The 22,293-nt window shown below is 38.6% G+C and overlaps 6 protein-coding genes across 9 annotated transcripts in view; 4 read left to right on the top strand and 2 right to left on the bottom strand.

The window, feature by feature from the left end:
- LOC108360606 (sister chromatid cohesion protein DCC1) overlaps positions 1–15,098 on the bottom strand; it is a 40,103-nt gene extending 25,005 nt beyond the window's left edge. The window contains exons 1-4 of one of the 2 annotated variants that reach the window (XM_017612965.1): positions 15,006–15,098; positions 13,984–14,950; positions 13,756–13,919; positions 13,533–13,690 (exon numbers count right to left, since the gene is read on the bottom strand). In XM_017612965.1, coding sequence (XP_017468454.1) covers positions 13,591–13,690; positions 13,756–13,919; positions 13,984–14,950; positions 15,006–15,067 — 1,293 coding nt within the window. In that variant the 5' untranslated portion in view covers positions 15,068–15,098 and the 3' untranslated portion in view covers positions 13,533–13,590. Of the gene's footprint in view, positions 1–13,532; positions 13,691–13,755; positions 13,920–13,983; positions 14,951–15,005 lie in introns of those variants that run through there. The other variant, XM_017612964.1, reaches the window with a different exon arrangement.
- On the bottom strand, positions 241–1,665 carry alpha4GT1 (alpha1,4-galactosyltransferase 1). Its single transcript, XM_017612966.1, has 2 exons — positions 914–1,665; positions 241–850 (listed from the first exon to the last, which is right to left on the bottom strand). Exons 1-2 carry the CDS (start codon positions 1,540–1,542, stop codon positions 271–273), a joined length of 1,209 nt encoding a protein of 402 aa, XP_017468455.1. The 5' UTR covers positions 1,543–1,665; the 3' UTR covers positions 241–270.
- Positions 3,380–6,706, top strand: Prp40 (pre-mRNA processing factor 40). Of its 2 annotated transcripts, XM_017612961.1 has the most exons (8): positions 3,380–3,484; positions 3,544–3,935; positions 4,001–4,251; positions 4,312–5,363; positions 5,425–5,727; positions 5,785–5,853; positions 5,921–6,007; positions 6,072–6,362. In XM_017612961.1, the coding sequence occupies exons 2-8, from the start codon at positions 3,547–3,549 to the stop codon at positions 6,360–6,362; spliced, it is 2,442 nt and encodes an 813-aa protein (XP_017468450.1). In that variant the 5' UTR covers positions 3,380–3,484; positions 3,544–3,546. The 2 variants fall into 2 exon arrangements, with proteins under 2 accessions (XP_017468450.1, XP_017468449.1); XM_017612960.1 differs by having other exon boundaries at positions 3,380–3,935; positions 6,072–6,706.
- Positions 6,925–9,655, top strand: Mpcp1 (Mitochondrial phosphate carrier protein 1). Of its 2 annotated transcripts, none has more exons than XM_017612968.1 (5): positions 6,925–7,429; positions 8,168–8,342; positions 8,405–8,981; positions 9,042–9,229; positions 9,336–9,655. In XM_017612968.1, exons 2-5 carry the CDS (start codon positions 8,195–8,197, stop codon positions 9,491–9,493), a joined length of 1,071 nt encoding a protein of 356 aa, XP_017468457.1. In that variant the 5' UTR covers positions 6,925–7,429; positions 8,168–8,194; the 3' UTR covers positions 9,494–9,655. The 2 variants fall into 2 exon arrangements, with proteins under 2 accessions (XP_017468457.1, XP_017468458.1); XM_017612969.1 differs by lacking the exon at positions 6,925–7,429 and adding an exon at positions 7,986–8,001.
- Positions 10,401–13,585, top strand: LOC108360603 (ATP-dependent RNA helicase DDX24). Its single transcript, XM_017612959.1, has 10 exons — positions 10,401–10,700; positions 10,758–11,177; positions 11,235–11,706; positions 11,768–12,091; positions 12,142–12,261; positions 12,365–12,681; positions 12,739–12,874; positions 12,936–13,119; positions 13,176–13,307; positions 13,373–13,585. The coding sequence occupies exons 1-10, from the start codon at positions 10,497–10,499 to the stop codon at positions 13,527–13,529; spliced, it is 2,466 nt and encodes an 821-aa protein (XP_017468448.1). The 5' UTR covers positions 10,401–10,496; the 3' UTR covers positions 13,530–13,585.
- Positions 15,099–16,075: 977 nt separating the features above from the next.
- Positions 16,076–21,654, top strand: sced (scrambled). The gene is made up of 3 exons (XM_017612958.1): positions 16,076–16,673; positions 18,289–19,939; positions 20,489–21,654. Exons 1-3 carry the CDS (start codon positions 16,141–16,143, stop codon positions 21,320–21,322), a joined length of 3,018 nt encoding a protein of 1,005 aa, XP_017468447.1. The 5' UTR covers positions 16,076–16,140; the 3' UTR covers positions 21,323–21,654.
- The last annotated feature ends 639 nt before the right edge of the window (positions 21,655–22,293 follow it).

The following is a 22,293-nucleotide window of genomic DNA, read 5'->3' as shown; positions in this document are numbered from 1 at the left end:
GAGAATACTTCCTGTTGGTCGGGGTTGAAACCTGTTAAATCTCTTCATAGTTATATATGTACAGAACATTCGTCAGAAAACATAAAATAACATAACATAAGCAATAAAACTTAACATTTGAACGCGTTGTACATTCTAAGCTGCCTCCTTCTGAGTTAAACAACTATTTTAGTTACACTTAACTCCTGATTAGTTGCCCCAATTTAAATACGACAATAAAATACCTATGACGTTTATCCGGATTCCTATTGCCATTTACGTTCTTTTATTTTAAAAATACTCCCCTGCTGCTGCATATACTTTTGGGCAATGCCTTTCAGCTAATATGCCATAAGCGGCATTGGCGCCCACTTTAATACGCCTTTGCTTAGAATGTTTGTTCCACACATGAGCTACATATGAATGTTGAAGCAAATCTAGTGTTTCGGTCAGGTACTGCGCTTCGAAGAAATATTCCCATTTCTTCCAAGGTATTGCGTAGAATACTTCCCTTGGCATTACATGGAAGCCCATACATCGTTTTGGTTCCATCATTAACTCAATGTTACTAGTCTTGCACACATCATTCATAACGCGTGTTATAACGCCCGGCCCGTTGTTTCCCCAATCTCCACCGTCGAAATTTAACAAAAAGTCGAGTAAGCATTTCTCAGCGATTTCGTGGCCAAAGCCATCGGGAGAAAAGTTCATCACTCCTGCCGCAAGAAATGTACTCGACTCTGCGCCTGTATAATTTGGTGGTAATTTTTCGAGACTACGCAGAACCACAACATCCATATCGAGATAAGTGCCTCCCCAACGCCACAATGTAAGGTAGCGCAGAAAGTCGGAAAGATGTGAAAGCACATAACTAAAAACGGGGAATAGTTAAGAACATTATAATAGCATAATATTATTATTGAATTCATATAACCTGGAACTAAAGAGCTTTCCATCTTTAAGCCACTGGTACATTGGAGTACCCGCTGCATAAGTCCATAAATTTAAATTACGTAGATGTACGTTTGGGTAGCTGAGAATTGCTTCTATCACTGGTGGGGTGTTATTGTAATCTCGATAAGCGGGACTAGCGAATAATACAAAAACGCTAAAGCTCGGATTGTGTAATGCGGCCGACTCGATGGCACAAGCTTCTCGCGTTGTTAACTCCATCATATTAAGTGGTGCGTTGCCCATATATTTTACACTACTTCGCAGTTTCTCGTGTGGGCAACTGGTTTCGTGAAATATGATACTGCGTCCACTTGCGTTGGGCTTTGGTTCGACTAGCATCACATCTTCTAAAAGATGTGGTCCATCGGCAGGTTTGTTTTGTGTTGGTGAATAAATTGAAGGAACGGTAGTAAATGTATTCATATAGCAATATCGAACGTCTACCCGGTTCATATTGGAACTATAGAATAGGCACCAACTGAATGCAATGAGCGAGAGAAGCATCAGCATCATCCATTTTAATCTGGGTTTGGACATGATTAGTTTCATCTGTTGCCTTAGAAATTTGGTTGAGATTCGATGATATGAAATGCACAATCCCTGGAGCATAGTTTCTCAAAACGAAATTTAGATGGTAGACCGCTATTGATCCGATTTGAATACAACACTCTTTAGGCAAACCATTTCCGTATTTGGTAAATATCACGGCGACACCCTCATAATCGGAGCACTATTTATAGGTGCGTTCGTTTAAAATCTCCAACAGAAACCAACCAACTGCCAAATTCCGGCGAAATGTCATCTGTTCGCTCACAAGAGAGAAATATCCAAAATAGTACGCGAACAGAAAATTTGCAGAAACTTGCAAGTTAGACGAACAGCTGATATAATTTTTGTTTACATTCAAAAGTGTAAAATTTAAAACGTACGAAAACTCATTACAAAGTGGTATCCTGGCACAGTTTATTGATTAAACAAATAACTACTTACTTCTTACAAGTTTAATTAGTCGCATTTTGTAATTTTTAACTTCCAAACCATCAAATTCAATTTTGTGATTTGCGTAAATGCCAACCAGCTGTTTTTGATCAGCTGTTTTCCTGTTGGCAAATTGCTGTTGGCAAAAATTTTTCCAACAGAAACCAGCAGCTTCCCCTCAAAATGAAATGTCACTTTGCTCTCTCAATTTCCCCTACTTTGCAAGTTTTTTGCGTACGCGAACGCAAAAACTTGTAAGTTTTGGTTAAACATGAACAATTAACAGCTACGCGAACGAACCTTATTTTAATAAACTTTTGACAACCTTGAAAATTGCAGTGTTGTGTTTATTTGTGAAAGTAGAACTCTAGAAAGTCTTGCCACACCGACTGAAATTATTTATGATTTATTTGGACGCTTTGGCCCTTAATTCTTCTCAAAATGCAGAAAAAATAAAAAAAAAAATGAAACTGGCTATAAATAAAATAAAATACAAGTGTATGTTTAAAATAAATCGGAAATTCGTGGACTTATAAGCATATGTATGTACATATGTACCTGTGTTCGTATGGAATAATAGCTTAAGTTGGGATGCTTCAGTGTTCATATGTTCATATTTTTGGCTTCGTAAAATTTTTTATTTTTGTGCTCTTTTATTTAGTATCAGCTGTCTGTTTCTCAAGACGTAACTGTTGGACCCAACAGTTGACAGCATTTCCACTACAGTTGGGGTAAACAGTTGCATCTTAGATACGCGCCCATTTTTAAACTGTAAAAAATAGTATTATTATGCATAAATAGATTGATTAGAGCTCAATATTTGGTACGTTTTGGCTTTTCATTACATCGGTTTTTGGGTGTTTTCACAAAACTATAACAAATTTTGTGATGAAACTTGGCGGGAATGTTAAGAATCGTATATATTTACATTATTTATCACTCTTTTCACTTTATTAGTAATAGTATTTAACTTATTTGTTGTTAAATTCTTTGCAGTTTCACTAGCAAATTTTCATATAAAAGGAGCACCTAACACTTATATTTTGATAAATATGCAATCTTTGCAATGTTCACGTGTATTTTGTATACATTAAATGTATTTCATTTTCTTTTTTAACAATATCAAACGCATTTAATAATGTCACTACTTTTCTTCAACAAAGTAAATAAGCAAATCGATACTTCGATCATGATTCAATGAAAATTTTTGGTTCTCGATTTTTCACTGTTTTGAAACCTTTTGCTAAATCTACACATCGACGTCACTATGCAGTCCACTGCAGTAAATGCAACCGTGGTCGACGCTTTCAAACGTCAAGTGAGCGTTTTCTGCAGCCGGGGATTGTAATTTTTATCGGGTTTTGCATGGTTCAATTTATTTAATAATGTAAACAAACCCAAGATTAAAAGCAAGTTACAAAATAGTTGATCCATAATACAAAAAAAATAACTTGTCCTTTTATATAGCATACTAAAAACGTGCAGCCGATATTATCTGGACTCGGCACAAGTGCGGCGTTTGAGGTTAGGAAACTACGGAGCTCAGAAGAGTTTTTTTGGCATACGTTGACAGGTTTAAGAGTTTTGATTCGCAGCATTTTTTCTATCTGTCTGTGTTAATTGTAACAAAAGGCAATGAATGTACCTCCGGTAGCAGCGGCAGGTGCAATTCCGCCCCCTATGGGTATGCCACCAATGTTTAACATGCCGCCGCCAGGGTTTGGAGGGCCACCGCCACCAGAGTTGGCCGCGGCGTTTGGTGGCATACCGCCTAACACCGAATGGACCGAACACAAAGCTCCGGATGGACGACCGTATTACTACAATAATAATACTAAGCAAAGCTCCTGGGAAAAACCTGAAGCCCTGATGACTCCGGCAGAGCGATTGACTCACCAATGCCCTTGGAAAGAGTATCGTTCGGACGCTGGAAAAGTGTACTACCACAACGTAAATAGTAAGGAATCGCGTTGGGAACCTCCACCTGAGTTTTTGGACATGCAATCAAAAGTTAAAGCTGAAGAGTAAGTACCCATTTACTGTAAAATGTTAGTAATTATAATACATAAACCATTTTATTGCAAAATAGAGCTGCCGCAGCGGCGAAGGCAGTAGCTGCCATGACTTCATCCAGCTTAGCAGGGTTGGTGCCACCAGCAGCTCTGGCCAGTATACTCCCCGCGACTCTTCCCACTGTGGTAAATATAGCTACACCTGATATTCGATCACCTTTGACCCCGGGCAGTAACGAAAACTCTTCGTCCGCCCTTGATCAGGCCATGGCCGCTACATTAGCCTCCATCGAAATGCCACAAGCTGGCAAGGAAGAGAAGGAAAATGGTAAGTAAGCTATGTCTACGCAAATATGGAAAAGTTTCAATTAATGTTATCACACGGCAGCTAAAAAAGAATCGCCAGCTGAGGAGACCAAAATCATGTATAAGGATAAAAAGGAGGCTATTGAAGCTTTCAAGGATTTGCTGCGGGAGAAAAATGTACCCTCAAACGCTAACTGGGATCAGTGCGTGAAAATAATCTCCAAGGATCCACGTTATAGTTCCTTTAAAAACTTAAATGAAAAGAAGCAGACTTTTAACGCATATAAGACCCAAAAACTCAAAGACGAGCGCGAAGAGTCACGATTGCGCGCCAAAAAAGCGAAGGAAGATCTTGAACGTTTTCTCATGTCCACCGATAAAATGAATTCACAAATGAAATACTATAAATGTGAAGAGTTATTCGCGACGAATAAAATTTGGACAAATGTACCAGAACAGGATCGCCGCGATATTTATGATGACTGCATTTTCAACTTAGCAAAGAGGGAAAGAGAGGAAACCCGCTTGATGAAAAAGCGCAATATGAAGGTGCTTGGTGAACTACTGGAATCGATGACCACGATTACGTACGAATCCACATGGGCGCAGGCACAACTCATGCTGCTGCAAAACGCTGCTTTCAAGAACGATGTCAACTTACTCGGCATGGACAAGGAGGACGCGCTGATTGTTTTCGAAGAGCATATTCGTTCATTGGAAAAAGAAGAGGACGAAGAGCGCGAACGCGAGAAGAAACGTCTAAAGCGGCAACAGCGCAAAAATCGCGACGCATTTCTTTCTCTGCTAGATGCGCAGCACGAAGCTGGAAAGCTAACCTCCATGTCCTTGTGGGTCGAACTGTATCCAATCATCTCAGCAGATTTGCGTTTTTCAGCGATGCTCGGCCAGCCTGGATCAACCCCACTAGATTTATTTAAGTTCTATGTCGAAGACTTAAAGGCGCGCTATCATGACGAGAAGAAAATCATACGTGAAATCCTTAAAGAAAAGCAGTATGTGGTGCAGGCAAATACTACGTTTGAGGAATTTGCTACAATTGTCTGCGAGGACAAACGCTCGGCAAATTTGGACGCGGGCAATGTGAAATTGACCTATAATGCTTTGCTCGAAAAGGTATCTGAATCTCCCAAAATAAACCAACGCAATTATTAAAATATTTTATTTTCACAAACAGGCAGAGGCCGTCGAAAAGGAGCGAATAAAAGAAGAATCGCGTCGCTTGCGGAAGCTCGAAAACGAAATTAAGGCCGAATGGCAAGTGGCAAATATTTCAGTTCAAGAACCCTACGAAGCTGCTAAAAAGTTGGTGGAACACTTAGAAGCATTCACTACATACGAAAAGGAACTTGGCGTAAAAAAGATCTGGGAGGACTACATCAAAGAGAATGAAGACGCCTGTAGTCACCACCATTCGCGTTCACGCAAATCAAAGAAAAATAAAAAGCACAAGAAACGAGTACGTTCCAGTTCAAAATCGGTAAGACGAAAAAAAAAATGTTTTAGAAACTATTCCATAAAATATATTGCTCCACAGGACATTGAGAATGATCAGGAGGAATCTGAGAACCCGAAGTCGAAGAAAAGAAAATCTCATTCACGCTCGGTAAGCGTCAATTAGAATAATTAAAAGCACAAAGTAGCAAATTTAAACTGTTTAAACATTTTTCCAGCGTTCGGTTAGTTCTAGTGCCAGCATGGAAAGCGAACGCGTGTCTAAGAAAAAGAAGCGTCGAAAGAACAAAAAATCGTCGCGTGCTGTAAGTAGCTTGCCTAAATTTTCTTTGCATAATTTCCGCTCTTAGCATGTATCTTTTTTCACAGTCATCCTGCGAATCCGAACGTCCCATTTCTTCGCCGATCGCCTCACCTTCAGCATCTCAAATAGATGACAATGCTGCTACCCGGAAGAAGAAGCGTGACAAAAAAAGCAAAAAGGATAAAAAACATCACCGCTCCTTAACACCAATCAGCGCAAACGGTAGCAATCAGTCGGACATTGAAAATTCCGGCAGAAACTCAAGGAATGCTGAAGAGCAAGCCCTAAGCGAAACCGAACTTGAAACAAAACGCGCCGCTTTACTAGCACAGTTAAACGAACAAATGGAAGATTGACCCGCGGAGAACATCCCGTTAGGCAAGAAGTCGACTATACCAATATCAAGCAATCGCAGCAACAAATAACTACAACAAAACTAACTAGCCGATGTACAGAAAACACAGGCAAAAGGCTTTTACAATCCTCTTTTACCAGAGTACATTATCAACTAGATATTGTGGTAGTTGCGGGGTTTTAAGAATAATATTTATTACTATAAATGTTAACTTAATGTACTATATGAATTGCACATGTATACTGCCAATGAGCTCCATGACTCTTGGCAAATAGAAACTGGTAATTGAGCTCTTGTATTATTAAAAAATAATAACTGATAATAAAGTAATATAATATTCCTTGACACTATGCGTACGACTTAAATCGGAGTTTGAATCTAGAAATACACTACAAATTAGGTCATAAAATGTAACAAATTAGCAAAAACGGAGAGAAGCTTCATTTTAATAGGTATAGCTAACGTTCGTAATTAGCTAAGCACTACTTTTACTGGAAATGTAGTTCATTAAGATGTTTAATTGGGGTATGAGTGCGGTCATGTATCTGGCCTTGACCTTATTGGTACTTTCAGTTCAGGCCAGAAGAAAATGAGCATAAATTAATGTGAAAATAATGTCTCTTAATCTGCCACCAGTGGTTATGCGTATAGCAATTCGCACACGTTTCCGTGTGTATGTAGGTACATTCAAAGGTACATATGTATGTGTGCGCAAAAGAGCATGTTTTTTGCCAAATGCATTTTCGAATGTGTATGCGAGCCAATGTTAGAAAACCCCTAAACGATCTTCAATTTTCTCAAAATACTATACATTCCTCATACACATAATAATTGGGCTCTCGTCACGTTTCGCCAATACAAGCTAAATTTCTTAAATTCAGAGAGTTTTTGGTTGTCAGATAGAGGATGCTTGCAAGATAAAATAAAAATTCTTTACACTGCATTTCGGTTCGTGGTTTGGCGTGCAGTGAACGTTTGTGCACGTTAATATTCCAATTATTAAATTTATTTTTTTCCTGTTTAATCTTCCTATATTCGTGAGTTTAGTTTTCGCTATTCTAAATCGAAGTGAGTTGCAAAAAATATACTTTAGTAATTATAAGTGCATGTAGAAATTCAACATTTAAAAAAATTTAGAGTAACCTACTGAATAACAGATTAAAATATAATTACGCAATGGCCAGCAATTAGAATTTTGAAAAATGCAAAATATAGGCGTGTTATGTAAAAGCGTGAAAAAATAATGCAAAATGTTATCTCTTATTTTAGCCAAGAGAGAAAATCTGCTAAGGAGTAAAAAAATTTTAAAATTTCTTTGCCAGTCAGAAATTAAACTGCAGAAGTTTTGTGCAAATGTGTATTTATGTATGTACGTACATACATATCTGGCCGTGAATGTGAAAATACGTTGCCTTAATTGTGAAAAGTAAAATATATTTATTTATGCGTGGTGATTGACGAAACAAATCTTAAAAGCCACGGTTTTTAAAGTAAAGTTTCCGTTGGCATAAAACTTGTCGGACATAAATGTGTTAATGACCTTCTACTCAAAAAGAGATAGACATGAAAGCGACAGTTGGCCTTTAAATGTAATCGCTGGTTACATCATTTTTGGCAAAAGGCTAGGTTAACCTCAAAAAGTAAATAAAAAAAACCTAAATTGACCGGGAATTTTTAATTAATACAAAATTAAAATTATTATTAATTTTTTTTTTACTTTTAATTATGTCTACTGTGCTATTTTATTTAAATACATCCTACATTTTTTGCATACCAATTTTAAGTATAAAATAATTTTTTGTTTAGCCAAATCAGTGAACTACATTCGCCGAAATGCTCTTCACTTCGCTGCTGGAAGCCGCCCAAAACTCTCCCTTTAAAACTCCATTCTCGGCAGCGAGTTGCCAGACTAACACTCGCAGTGATGGACCACAGCTCACGCCAAACCGCCAAATAATGGCCGCTGCCACTGTTGAGGGCGGTAAGCACATTTTAAATTGAATATAAATCTGATATTTACATAACTGTTTTTATTTTTGAAAGACTCCTGCGAATTTGGTTCAAACACCTACTTCGCTCTATGTGGTCTTGGAGGCATTATCTCTTGCGGTCTCACTCACACCATGGTGGTGCCATTGGATTTAGTGAAATGTCGCCTGCAAGTCGACCCCGCGAAGTACAAGAGTGTGTTTAACGGTTTTGCCGTTACACTGAAAGAAGATGGCGTGAAAGGCCTTTCCAAGGGTTGGGCGCCAACGTTCTTCGGTTATTCGATGCAAGGTCTCTGTAAATTTGGTCTCTATGAAGTATTTAAGGTGATCTACTCTGACGCGATCGGCGAGGAGAACTCATATCTGTACCGTACTTGGTTGTATTTGGCTGCTTCCGCTTCGGCTGAGTTCTTTGCCGATATTGCCTTAGCTCCCATGGAGGCGGCTAAGGTGAAAATCCAAACCACACCTGGATTCGCAAATACGCTGCGTGAGGCTTTGCCTAAGATGTCGGCACAAGAGGGCATCGCTGCCTTCTATAAGGGTCTGGTACCATTGTGGATGAGACAAATCCCATATACAATGATGAAGTTCGCTTGTTTCGAAAGGACATTGGAGTTGTTGTACAAGTAAGAAGAAAAAATAGTGAAATAGAAGAGCCATTAGAGCTAACGGGAGTCTCTTTGTAGGTATGTTGTACCCAAACCACGTCAGGACTGCACGAAAGGTGAGCAATTGGTAGTCACTTTCGCCGCAGGTTACATTGCTGGTGTATTCTGTGCCATTGTGTCGCATCCAGCCGATACCGTTGTATCGAAACTGAACCAGGCCAAGGGCGCTTCAGCCTTCGATGTAGCCAAACAACTGGGATGGGCCGGTATGTAGCAATATTTCAGCAAAAACACTAATTTTGGGTTTTCAACAAACAAACAAAAAAAACTAACATTTCTTTTTTGCTTTATTTCCTTTTTTTACATATGTAGGCCTTTGGGGTGGTCTTGGACCTAGGATTGTGATGATCGGTACTCTAACTGCCGCTCAGTGGTTCATATATGATGCCGTTAAGGTTTATCTGCACATGCCCCGACCACCACCACCGGAAATGCCCGCATCGTTGAAGGCGAAATTGGGTGTGGCATAATTTGAGATAAAATTATAAAATTCAATAGTGATAATTAATTAGCGACATTAATAATTGTGAATCCGATCTGAGAAGAATATAAAAAAATTTTATGCAACAATGGATATGAAATGGAACGAAATTTTGTGAGACCTATGCGGAAATAAAATTAATTGTATCGAACCGTTGTTTTTTATTAATATATGCCTATGTATGCATGTATATTTGCATACTAGAATTCGAAGGGAGATCTCCCTATATAGGGTATAATGGTAGAAAATTTTGACAGAAAATACCTAATTCAAAGAAAAATTATATCAATTTATCACAAATTTGATCATTGTGGAGATATGGCTACCCTTCCAAGCAATCGACGCCTACAGTGGCTGTCAAACTAATTACAAATCCAAACAAATTAGGAATGTCAGTGGCAAATATACATCGATGTATTTCTTTGATTCGATGCATCGAAACTTATATCGATACTTTTCGTCCTTCACATCGATTCGCATAGGATTTTAAGATAATATTTCACAAGAAATTATGGTATTAGCAAAAGTGTACAACATTTGAAATTAATTACTGCAACAGATCTAATCAAGGCGAATTAATATAAGGTGGTGTTACTAGCTCAGCTGATTTTGTGTATGTGTTTCGCCGCACGGCTTCCGATATCAAATTGAAAAATTACAGATTTTGACAGTTTATGCCGCCAAAGCAAGAACAAAATACATGTAAATTTTTGTTTTTCAACTCCTGCTATCACCTAATTATGCTTCAAACGGAACTTGGGAACGTAACTAAACATTTCCCGAAATTACGGCTTAATGTACTATAAATGTGAGTTTTCAAAAAATCTCGGTTCATCGTTGGAAAACATCGATATTTTCGATGCATCGATGTTTTTGCGATATCGCTAAAACAAATGCACGTGCGGACACAAACGTCAAAAAGTTATTTGTTTTCACTACCGCATCAACACATATGACAACCCACAATTTGTAAAAAATTTAATTAAAACAAGATGCCTGCAGCGAAAACAAGGAAATCAAAAATCCAAGAAAAGCCCAACAAAATAAAAACTGTCGGCGACACACTGGAGAATAAATCATGGGAGCAAGTAAAAATCAAGGGCAACGTTATCTCTGATGATGGTGGCGGCTTCGAAGGCCTTATCGGTTTAGAAGTTCTGGAAGATTATGATCCCAAAATGGTTGAAACAGCTAAGGTATATCACTTTATTAAGTCGCATTGTGTAAAAATAAGTGAAAACATTAAATTTTAGGAAAGGCGTACTAGGAAGGAGAAGCGAATGGACCGCAAAGTAGAGAGCAAAAAACGCAAGTTGGAGAAGACGGCAGATGATAAAGGTTCAGAAAAGGAGAACTCAGACTCAGAAATAGAAGCAAGTGTTAAGCCTGAAAACAGAAAGAAACGCTTAGCAGAACGCAAATTAAAGTTACTACAGAAAAGGAAAGAAAAGCGAGAAAAACGCAAACAAAAGAGGAGTGCTACCAAAGTAAGCAAAGATGATCAACCTAGTCAAAAAGACAGTTTGGCTAATGAAGAGTATCCACCAGACCGATTTGCACTGCTAAGACCACCGGCATTTGAAAACAGTGGAGCGGATGAAAATCTCGAAGATGATGAAACCGAAGCGCCGCAAATAGTTAACGAATCAGCGTTAAGCATTGATGACTTAGAGGTATGTAGGTGATTAAGTATTGATTTATTGGTACTGATATAGGAACATGCACCACAGGGTTGGAATGGATTAGGTGTACCACAGCCCGTTCTGCGGGCAATATCTGAGAAAGGCTTCAAATCCCCGACAGAAATTCAGGCAATGACACTTCCCGCTGCTATTTTAGGCAAGAAGGATATTCTTGGTGCGGCAGAGACGGGCAGCGGAAAAACATTAGCTTTTGGTATACCAATTTTAGCGGGTATTATGGAACTAAAGTCGAAAAACGTACGTAGTGGCATACGCAAAGCACCAAAAGTGAAAGGGCAGAAATCAGAAATAAATGCCAAGCAAGTTGAGGAAGATCGTGAGCTTACGCCACCTCCAGAAGAGCTACACTTTTATCCCACTCTGCCTACAGAAGACGAAGCAAGCGAATCGGATGAAGATATGGAAGAAAATGGTCCACTTTATGCGGTTGTACTGACACCAACTCGTGAGTTGGCAGTGCAAGTCAGAGACCACTTGGTGGCAGCAGCCAAATACACTGGTACTCAATTTTGCTAAAATCAATTATTTGTTTCACGATTCGTAAATTTTTGTTTTCGCAGGTATAAAAGTGGCAGCGATTTTCGGTGGATTAGCGGTGGCAAAACAAGAGCGTCTACTGAAACAGTGCCCAGAAATAGTAGTCGCGACACCTGGGCGCTTGTGGGAGCTTTATGAACAGGAAAATCCACATTTGAGTAAAATGGAGGACATAAGCTTTTTGGTCATCGATGAAACTGATCGTATGGTAGAGAAGGGACATTTTGAAGAACTTCGCAGTCTTCTAAAGGTGCTGAACGCAAATGAAGAGAAAAAGCAAACTCGTCAAAATTTTGTATTTTCGGCGACTTTGACGCTGGTTCATGATTTACCGGACCACATGCAGCGTAAGATTTTTTATAAATGTAAAGAATACTAATCGATAACTTGATTGTAGGACGAAATGTTGGAAAGCGAAAAAAATTTATTAAACAGACACCAGGCTTGAAAATACAGAGCCTTATTGAAGAACTGGGAATTTCACAGCCCAAAATTGTGGACATCACCAGAAGTCAACGTAAGTGTGACTCAATTGCAATAGCAATGTTTCCTTATTAATAGACATTCAAATCACATGCTAGACTTTTATAACATATTTAACATATTTAAAAAAAATGCAGAAACCGCACAGACCCTCACCGAATGCCGACTAATCTGTCCAATTGACCAGAAGGACTATTATCTATACTACTTCGTGCAACGTCATCCTGGACGTACAATCGTTTTTTGCAACTCAATCGATTGTGTGAAACGCTTGGCTACGCTGTTTGGTCTATTGGAGTGTGCCCCTTTGCCGCTGCACGCGAGTATGGTACAAAAGCAGCGTCTGAAGAACCTCGAAAGATTCCGTGACAACCCAAACGGTCTCCTAATAGCCACAGATGTAGCTGCCCGTGGTCTTGACATACCCAATGTCGAGCATGTGATACACTATCAAGTAAGTGCAGACAAAAGGATTTATTAAAGCATTTTTGAATTACTAAGTCTTGTTTAGGTTCCGCGGACTAGCGAAAATTACGTACACCGCTCAGGTCGTACAGCACGTGCCAATAAAAATGGAATAACTGTGATGTTCATGGAGCCAGGTGAAGTAAAGAACTACGTGAAACTTTACAAAACATTGGATAGAAGTAGGTTAATGCGCGCTTTCAAATAGCCTTTGCTTAATATTTGTGTTCCCATTTCCTAAAGCCGAAGATTTACCACTGTTTCCGGTCTCGGAGAAATATCTACGCGCTGTGAAGGAACGTGTTAATTTAGCTCGCGAAGTTGATAAGCAAGAGCTGAAATTGCGTCGCACACAAAGTGAGATCGGTTGGATGAAAAAACAAGCAGAGGAAATGGATATGATTATTGACGGGTTTAATGACGAATCGTAAGGGAGCCCTGCAAGAAATATAAAACCAAATCTGATTATACTCCTTTTTTTAGTGGTAGCGATCAGGATGATGAAGATGCATTTGTGGTTGAAAAGAGACGCGACCGTCTACATTTGGAAAATGTACGCGCACAACTTAGGGCATTGCTGTGCAAACCTATGTTCCCAAAGGGCTTTAGTTTTAAGTAAGTCACTATTTCGATCACATAAGTTGGTTCGGAAAAATTATATACTTTTCTGTATTTTTTAGATATCCAACTAGCAGTGGCCAGCTCCAAATGCCAGATATTGGTGCCTCTGGCACAGCCTCTGACAAAGGCAGCGCTGTAAATGTAATGAAGGCCGCCATTGATGATTTGAAGCAAGCGAAAAAAGATCGGATCAAGAAACGGAAACTTTTTGCATAAAAAAACAAATTATTTAATACATGCTTTAAATATAACCATAAGTTGAAAAAATTAGACTAATTCAGTGTTTTGATACAAAATATCGCACACCGTTCTCCGTAAGAGAGCGCGCATGCTTCGCCAGCAATGTGGACACCGAAAGGGAAGGTGTACTAAAACATCTACAAGCATAAATTTTATGTGTTTGTATTTTGTATATTGGTGTAAAATAGTAGTGGGAACTTACTCAATGTATGGTTCCATTTCATCCATTGTCCAGCGCGTCTTAGTCTTGAATAATATGCGCATGCGTTCGTGTATATTCGTTGGAAGAAGTTCTTCAACTAACGATCGTATACAGGTTGTATGCCCTTCTTTATCGATAATGCCCAGCGCCCGCAAATATATTTCCTAGATGAACAGTATAAAAAAGAAAATTGATTGCAATAATTGAAAACCGCATATAAAAGCTTACGTCACAGTGCATTCCCTCTGGCATAGCTTCTTGCCAAGTGTTCATGAACTCATCTTTACGGAATTTTAGCTCTGGTTGCAAAATATTTTGTGCTATGATACGTGCAACCAATTCCTCTTTGTATGTGAATTTCCCTTCTTTTCCCTCAGTCGGTACAGTGTATATGCGAAAAAGTCCCTTTACGATATCAGAAGGAGCAATGCCTTCCAAAGCTGCCACAGTTTCTTCGAATTCGACTTCATCTAAAGGCCATGAATTTTCATTCAACAGAGCAAGCATACAATTCAAAATGCGCATCTCGTATTCACACTCGAGCACACGCATGCGCCCATCGTATTCCATTACGCGGAAATGTAATAACCCTTCATCGAATTGCTTCCGACTGCATTGCACTGTGTCCAACAATTGATTGTATGTAAAAAGTAGTTTGCGATCAATGTATTCTTCATTTTCAGGCCCTGAGAAACGCGTCAACTGTAGCAGTTCGTATATTTTACGATAACGTGGGCGTATTTCGCGGCACTCGAAATATTCATGGAAAATTTTCAATACTTTTCGCTGTTCTAGCACTTTGTCGACCGAAATGTCGTCGTCATCATCATTTAAACTTGTTTCTAGCGAAGACGTACCAGTGCGAGGACTCTTCAATGGAGACGTGCTGGTGGCAGCAGCAAACTTCAAATCCGGCACCAACAGAAGACTGTTTGATATCTCGGCGCCTTTCACGTCATATGTTTTCTCTTCAGTGCAAAGCACAATTTTTTCATTGTGGCCCCCTTTGAAGTATAAAGTTTGGCCAAGTCGGATTTGCTGGTGCATATGCGAGTCCAGCTCAAGAAGTTTCAAATTATCATTATCCATACTGGCGGAAGGGTAATAAAGTGCTTGTGTAACCTGTGTAAGATTCTTGGCATCCAGCTTGGCGTGTTTAATGATACTTTGTACATCTTCCAGAGTACGAACATAACTGGAGAGTTAGTTAAATAAAATAGTAACCACACATTATTTACTGAATTTCTTACGGCTTTTCATCGTCCTCTTCGTCATCCTGAGCCAAAACCACTTCCATTTCCGATTCACTCATTTTTGGTCCTACAAAAGACACGGCGGATGAAAGAAATTTCAACTTTACCGCCAAATATGACAAACAGCTGTCCAAGGCGAATTCATATACGCCTTGCACTCAGTGATCGGACTTCTAATTTTATCCTCCCATTCGGCTTTTACTTGAGAAATTTCATCGTCGCCGGGAATGCGGAATCTTAATATATCATTCTTCTTACCATATAGTGTTTAGTGTTGGACAATTTTTGCTCTTAAAATTAAGAAAATTATGTCGAGCAAAAATAAAAATCATGAAAAACGCGAATATGTGGTAGATTTCAGACCTTGAGTGGTAGATGCTCAAAACAGTGGCAGATCTACCACAATGTGGTAGAAGTCCGATCACACCATTACATTTTTACACAAAACGCACTTTCCTATTTCTGAGTTTTTCGCTAATTGAATTAATATCAATTCACAAAAATATCAAGGCACAATTCGCATGAAAACACAATTTCACAAATCAGTGACAACTTAGTTTGTTTTGATAGAAAGTAAACAAAGTTTGACAATTCAAATTCAAAATTGCAACCCTGCTGCTTCTACCTATTTTTTGTGCCATGGCTCTCTCCTTGCAAGTTTTCTGGGTTTTTGGCTAAACGAACACGATTTGGTAACAATTGGTATCAACTTGTACAAATTTTTTGCATAGCGAACACTCCTACAGTGAAAGCTGCCATAAGCGGATACCGAATTTTGCTACTTTTTGTTCACCTATGAGAGATATCCGCTTATAGTATTTTCGAATAAAATTCCCCTTTAATACATGTAATAATATTATTATTTAAAAACATTAGATAATTGGCACGGTAAACTATTTTCACTAATATTTTGTTAAGAGTAAACTTTCATGTGCATTACTTTTCTTGAGTTGGGAGTCCTAACACTGAAAAGGAACGGTATCCTCCCCAGTAAATTGATTTCGCCTTAATTTGTTGTTGTACATACAGGATTACAGATAGTTTTCTTTTACCATTTTTCCGAAATTTTTTATTTGTTTAGCAATGTTTTTGGTTAATACAAAGTGAAATTTATTTAATTAAAGTAGTAAAAATGGAAAATAACGAGATAACAATGTTCATGGATGTTAAACTGGATATACACAATAAACGCCCAGAGTCTCTGAAATTCAAGCAATGGTCCAGATGTGAAGTAAAAATTGAAGGAATAAAGTGTTTGCCCAGCTATTTGCGTGCTACCATCTCAGGATGTAATGATGCTGAAGCGAGCGTAGCGGAGGAGGAACGTGCTGATCCCAAACGATACATAAGTGTCTCCATTATAGTTCCCGGCGTTAGCATAAGTTTAGCTGCTTCGCGCACAAAAGAGTTCAGCTATGGCCTTTTCTGGACACAGAATCGGAAGCAGTGTTACATATATTTCGCCCTCGAAACGGATACAAGTTGCAGAAGGCATATGAAGTGGATTAAAAAGACTATTAAAAATTTGGAGTTGCATCGGCAGTTGATGTTGGAACAAAATAGAATAAGTCGCGGTCCAAGTATGGGCGCGGCTGGTGTACATATAATGCAATTTGAGAAGGAAAACAAACAGATAAATAGCCAATCAAAACAGGAGAATGGAAAGTAAGTTGTTTAAAAAAGGGAACACCTAAAGAATACTGGCCTTTAAGCTAGAGAAAAAAAGTGGGCGTGGCCCGCCCCCTTTTCCGGATTTTAATGGCATATATTTTTTTTGGAGCAAACAGGGGTGGGGATAGGGGGGACTAAACGTGGAATTTTCAATATTTTCAAAAGTTTATATTTCGAATGCTGTTGAACCGATTTTCTAAATATGGACACAGTTGGAAAGGTGATTGAAAGGCCTTTCATTAGATATATATATCTATGTATATAATGTATACACATTGCGAGAAAAGGTAAAAAACGAAATTATGGCAATTTTTTTTCTAAAAATGTATGTTTTTCTTCAAAAAATACGTAATTAACTATATTAACAGATATGTTTATCAGAAATAGCACAAAAGTACCGTTAATTTGATATATGACTTGTAGCAAAAAATTCTTGTGGACATCATATTTGACTAAATATATATAAAAATATAGTTTTACATGAAAAAGGAAAAGCGAAGCAGGTGAAAATTTGGAATAAAAAATCGCGCGATAGAAAATCTTACTCTTTTTAGTTTTTACAAAAATTGAATTAAAACTAAAAAAATACTAAGGAAATATTTACAAACAATTTTTTTTTAATCACCTTATTTGTTATAAGATTGAGTTGTAGAATTTAATGGATAATTAATCAAGCTACGCTATCCACAGTATTTTTTCGCTATGGGATTATAACCCTCACTACGTAGAATTCTCCTTTCTGTGTTGCCAAAGAAAAGAGGCAGAACACCTTTTGCAGAGAACACCTTTTTGCGTAGGCGACCTTCGGCCGCGCTTAGGTATTATAACCCTCACAACGTAGAATTCTCCTTTCTGTGTTGCCAAAGAAAAGAGGCACAACACCTTTTGCAGAGAACACCTTTTTGCGTAGGCGGCCTTCGGCCGCGCTTATTGATTATAACCCTCACTACGTAGAATTCTTCTTTCTGTGTTGCCAAATAAAAGAGGCTGAACACCTTTTGCAGAGAACACCTTTCTGCGTAGGCGGCCTTCGGCCGCGCTTAGGGATTATAACCCTCACAACGTAGAATTCTCCTTTCTGTGTTGCCAAAGAAAAGGGGCATAAAACATATAACATTAATACAATTGTTTTATTGCACTGCTGGCAGTTGTACTTAAATCTAACTATATAAAATTATAAGCCAAATTAAAGGTATTTTTATGGTCTTTCCGATAAACATATTTGTTAATATAGTTAATTACGTATTTTTTACGAAAAACATACATTTTTATAAAAAAATTGACATAATTTCGTTTATTTACTTTTTCTCAAAATATGTTTGCATTATATACATTCATATATATATATATTGAATTACCTTTCCAACTGTGCCCATAGTTTGAAACTCGGTACAATAGTTTCCAAAATATAAGCTTTTGAAAATGTTGGAAATTCCACGTTTAGCCTCCCCTAGCGCCGCCCCTGTCAATTTGTACCAAAAAAAAGTTTGCCATTAAACTCAGCAGAAAGAAACGTCGACGTTTTCTTTTTTCTCTAGCTCAAGGGTCGGTATTCTTTAGGTATGCCAAAAAAAAAGTAAACACAAATATTTAATAAATTAAATTTCAGTTTGTCTGAAGCACCTTATTCCACCCTTGGGCCCCTCCCTAATATTCCAAACTGTCTAGATTCTAATCAAAGTAATTGGTCGCGTCGCGTGTCACACAGCTCGGAGATTTATGAAGAGATTTTTGAAAATATTGATGGACAACCTCGTCTCTCAAGACGCGTTTCGCGTGCTTCCATTGCTTCTGGTATTTACGAAGAGATGAAGCCCAGCGCTAATGCCTTCAATGTCATCGATGAAGAATCTACTGAATCACAGCCAGCAAGTGGAACAACAACTGCGCCACCTCCACTTCCACCCCTACCACCGCCACGAAAACGTATCAACACTTTCGATGGGCAAGGCGTATTGGGTGAAATACCACGCTCAAATACAAATCCTGAATCAGAATTGGCTAAGAAAAAGAAGTACAAAAATGTGTTGGATAACATTTTCGGCAGTGGTCGTGCCAAGCGCGCCGAGAGTGTTAGCGAAACACAGGCTTGCACTGCGGAGGATATAATTAATAGTATTACGCCCACCAAGCCTGTCAAAGATAATGAGATCACCACGCCCATTTATGCCAATGATTCAGCGGTAAAACGACAGAAAAACACGAAATATTCGACTTTAGCTGCAGCAAAGCGTAATAGCTTTTCTTCGCCAGATCTGTCAAAAATAAATTACGTGGACACATTTGACGAGAAAGACATTGCCGTTGGCTCTTTGAACAACTCGATTGCATGTAGCGATGGTGTAGATTTGAGTACCGATAGCTTACACAACGCTTGTATAATGCCGTCCAAGGAAAACTTACAATCTTCAATTTTCCATGGCAGAATATCAACTGATAATCTTAATGTGTCTGAAAAAATTCCAAATAATTTTAATTTTTCAGCCATTAATTCATCTGGTATAAACTTAATCGGTTCTAATGGTGCCGCAATACCCACAAGCAATCAAAGAAAGAATAAAATTTTGATAGACGATCTAACAGGCTACTGTGTGATGGCACCTATTCGACCAAAGCAAGTCCTACCGACAGGGACAGAAAGAGTTCCTGCTGAGCCCACCTCGTCTGGTTACTCAACCAGTTCTAATCCATCTACAAGTTCTTCCTCCGCAGAAGACCCCAAGGCTTCAGCAGCTCCCAAGCCTCCTCCAGTGGCTGCAGAGGAGAGTGCCATATATGAACAAATGTTGGACTTACATACATCAAATAGCGAACAGGAGACCACAGGCAATAAAAGTACAATAAAAACAGCCAATGACACCAATACACTTGCTACATCTACTGCCTCGACATCCACCTCCAACATTGCAGATTTTACGGGTAATTTGTACGAAAATTTGTTGGCCGTAAAAGCTTCGCAAGAGCTGGAGCAGCAGCTACCACCTACGGCACTTAGTACAAGTACACCCACCGAATCGCCGCATACCCAACCAACTGCGGACAACGAGAAGCAATTGGAGGAAGAAGAAAACTACTACCAAACGCCGCGGAAGTCGATAATTAGTGTCGACGAGAAGATTCCCTCCTATTACCCAAATAGTTGTGATACCGCTAAGACTCGACGCCATCACACATTGGCCACAGCGAGTCCACAGATGGCGGTATATAATACTTCGCCCACCGTTGGTGCGACCAGCACAGCAGCGGCGAGCACAATCGAGGTAGGCACACCTTGTAAAAAGAAGAAAAATACAAATTATTTTCGTTAAAATATTTATTTGTGTTTTGTTTTTGGTTTTTAGTATGTGGATAGGTATGCATGTATGTATGTCGTATAATGGAAACTTGTTTGTTGTTTTTGTTCTATTTCGTTTCTAATTTATACTCGTTTCTAATGTAGGCGTATCTTTGAATTTTAGTAGAAATATTTGTTGTTAAAAAGGTGTCTGTAATTATTGTCCATCATGAAGAGCTTCGAAACGAATACAAGATATCTGTTCTTTGGGGGCCTAGATCTGAATATTTGTCTAATGGCCTTTGCGAACCAATGGCGTGCCTAAAACTATGCAGCAGATAATAACTGAACGCTGTTTCGAAACAAAATCCAAAAGAAGTTTGTGAGCAAAGGCGTCCCTTCTTCCCTCCTTTTGTTGTTGTGTCTAAACCGTTTCTTTAATAATGTTTAGAAATTTTTCTTGCCTGAACGAATGCCATGTTTCCGCTCTATAATTCCGTACTCTAAATCCTTCTTAATTTACACGTGTTTGCAGAGGAGCAGCACTGCCTCAACCTCTGTCGGCTTACGTCAACTGGTCACATTGAAAATACGTCGCGAACGTAAAGATAACCTATACATCTCATCTCCACAAAGCATAATTGAGCAACGCCAAAGTGGAAATTATCCACCGGAAATCGATAACAAAAACTCGCAGAAAAATGGCAGAGTTCAAAAATCGCTGCGGGCGGGTGCTATGAAAATTGCCGAGCATGTCTACACTGTCAAACATGCTAAGCACAAAGGTCACAACGTCGATAAGAACCTGAACAATAATAACGAAACGAATGTAGCTAACTTCGCCGAAGATATGCGCGATCGTCTACACACCGAGCTGCTTCAGATCGCTTTGCTACAAAAGATTGACTTTAAATTCGATGACGCAAAATCAGCTGAAGATCAGCAGAGTCCAGTGGGAGAGCAGTCAACGTCATCACCTACGGCAAAACAACAGCAGCTGAGTAGCGAGAAGGAGCGCATCTACGAAAATCTGCTGCATCACAACCTGCAATTACGGCAAAATGAAAATGATGTGATGACCAGTAGCGACGGCGGTCCGTCGTTGACTCCTCCAGCTCCAACCAGCGTGACAAGCTCCAAATTGGAAATGCATCAGAGTTGTATGGCTGGCGTAAGCGGCGTGGCAAGCATTGCTACTGCCGATGTTGTCAAAGTGGCTGATAGTTGCAGTGCCGTTGCGGACGGTAGCGGGTTAGGCGGCGGCGTAAAAAAATTCGCCTCGCTGCCGCGTTTCAAGAAGATCGATTTCTCGCCGCTACGTCTGCGTATCAACAATGTCTTGCAGCGCGGACAGCAACAGGACTTCTAACTCTTCCCATAAGGTGGCTCAGAAGGGAGAATTTTTCTTCTCTGCCGCCACTGGTGTTGAGAGCCACGACTGTGTGCTTAAAAATAATCAACTCAAAAATACGTTTATTAATTAAGATATGTATGTAATCGCTTCAAAAGTGTGCGTTTGGTTAGCTCTAAATTATTTTAAACTTAGCGAGTGTAGGCTCCAGCTATCGTTATGCGCTCGAATTTTTTGTGTAAGTTTTTAGTTTCCGAAAAACTTTGACTGTTTTATGAGCAGGTAAAAATGTGAAAGTTAAGCGGTATGCAAAAAATTGTTTTTAAATTTTTTTATTCTTAAGCAGGAATCACACGATTTGTACATTTGTATAGATTTGTACATTTTCACAGTTACAGAGTGGTGTTGTTTGGAAAGTCGTTATTGAGCTGAACTCATTATATCTAACCACAACCACTGTGTGACTGCCAAAATCTGTCAAATCTGTACAAATGTACAAATCCTGTGATCTTATCAAATCGGATATGTATAATGTATAATTATTGTGATCGTTGACTTTTTAATCCATATTAGAAAAATGTGATTTTTTATTTTAGCGAAAAAAATTTATAATTGTTTATTTAATTTTTTTTGCCGTTTTTCTTTTTATTCGATTAAGTTTTTATCTGTTCCGAATATGTATATGTTTAAAAAATACTTTGATTATAAAAAAAAAAATATTAAAATTATTAAACGCTTAACTGTGCTCTTTTAAAAAAGTACCGTTTGTCAACGTTCGAATATGGAAAAAATAAGATTAATATATAATATGTATTATTTTTTATTAAATTTATATTTTAGCTAAAAGTCAAAATTGTTTGTTTGAAAAAATTCGTATGTCTTCATTAAAGCTTTTTTCGAATTTTTAGCTTAATTCTATGCTTAACGAAATGTACTGCCCGTAAAAAAATATTCATGGCTGATACATGCGTGTGCGCGCGTAATATCAA

The sequence above is a fragment of the Rhagoletis zephyria genome, unplaced genomic scaffold (assembly GCF_001687245.7).
Source record: "Rhagoletis zephyria isolate East Lansing unplaced genomic scaffold, Rhagoletis_zephyria_1.1 Rzeph_scaffold_00593, whole genome shotgun sequence".
NCBI classification, from domain to species: Eukaryota; Metazoa; Arthropoda; class Insecta; order Diptera; family Tephritidae; genus Rhagoletis; species Rhagoletis zephyria.
The sequence above is the reverse complement of the archived record's forward strand: the minus strand, read 5'-3'. Positions and strand labels throughout refer to the sequence as shown.

Bases quoted from the DNA above. Each gene is read 5' to 3' on its own strand.
- alpha4GT1 (XM_017612966.1), bottom strand. From the start codon at position 1,542: ATGCTCCAGGGATTGTGCATTTCATATCATCGAATCTCAACCAAATTT. The intron at 851-913 runs GTTATATGAATT...CCCCGTTTTTAG, and splicing joins GGAAAGCTCTTTAGTTCCAG to TTATGTGCTTTCACATCTTT.
- Prp40 (XM_017612960.1), top strand. From the start codon at position 3,547: ATGAATGTACCTCCGGTAGCAGCGGCAGGTGCAATTCCGCCCCCTATG. The intron at 5,364-5,424 runs GTATCTGAATCT...TTTCACAAACAG, and splicing joins ATAATGCTTTGCTCGAAAAG to GCAGAGGCCGTCGAAAAGGA. The intron at 5,854-5,920 runs GTAAGCGTCAAT...ACATTTTTCCAG, and splicing joins GAAAATCTCATTCACGCTCG to CGTTCGGTTAGTTCTAGTGC.
- LOC108360603 (XM_017612959.1), top strand. From the start codon at position 10,497: ATGCCTGCAGCGAAAACAAGGAAATCAAAAATCCAAGAAAAGCCCAAC. The intron at 11,707-11,767 runs GTACTCAATTTT...TTGTTTTCGCAG, and splicing joins GGCAGCAGCCAAATACACTG to GTATAAAAGTGGCAGCGATT. The intron at 12,262-12,364 runs GTAAGTGTGACT...AAAAAAATGCAG, and splicing joins GGACATCACCAGAAGTCAAC to AAACCGCACAGACCCTCACC.
- Mpcp1 (XM_017612968.1), top strand. From the start codon at position 8,195: ATGCTCTTCACTTCGCTGCTGGAAGCCGCCCAAAACTCTCCCTTTAAA. The intron at 8,343-8,404 runs GTAAGCACATTT...TATTTTTGAAAG, and splicing joins CGCTGCCACTGTTGAGGGCG to ACTCCTGCGAATTTGGTTCA. The intron at 9,230-9,335 runs GTATGTAGCAAT...TTACATATGTAG, and splicing joins CAAACAACTGGGATGGGCCG to GCCTTTGGGGTGGTCTTGGA.
- sced (XM_017612958.1), top strand. From the start codon at position 16,141: ATGGAAAATAACGAGATAACAATGTTCATGGATGTTAAACTGGATATA. The intron at 16,674-18,288 runs GTAAGTTGTTTA...ATTAAATTTCAG, and splicing joins TCAAAACAGGAGAATGGAAA to TTTGTCTGAAGCACCTTATT. The intron at 19,940-20,488 runs GTAGGCACACCT...ACGTGTTTGCAG, and splicing joins CAGCGGCGAGCACAATCGAG to AGGAGCAGCACTGCCTCAAC.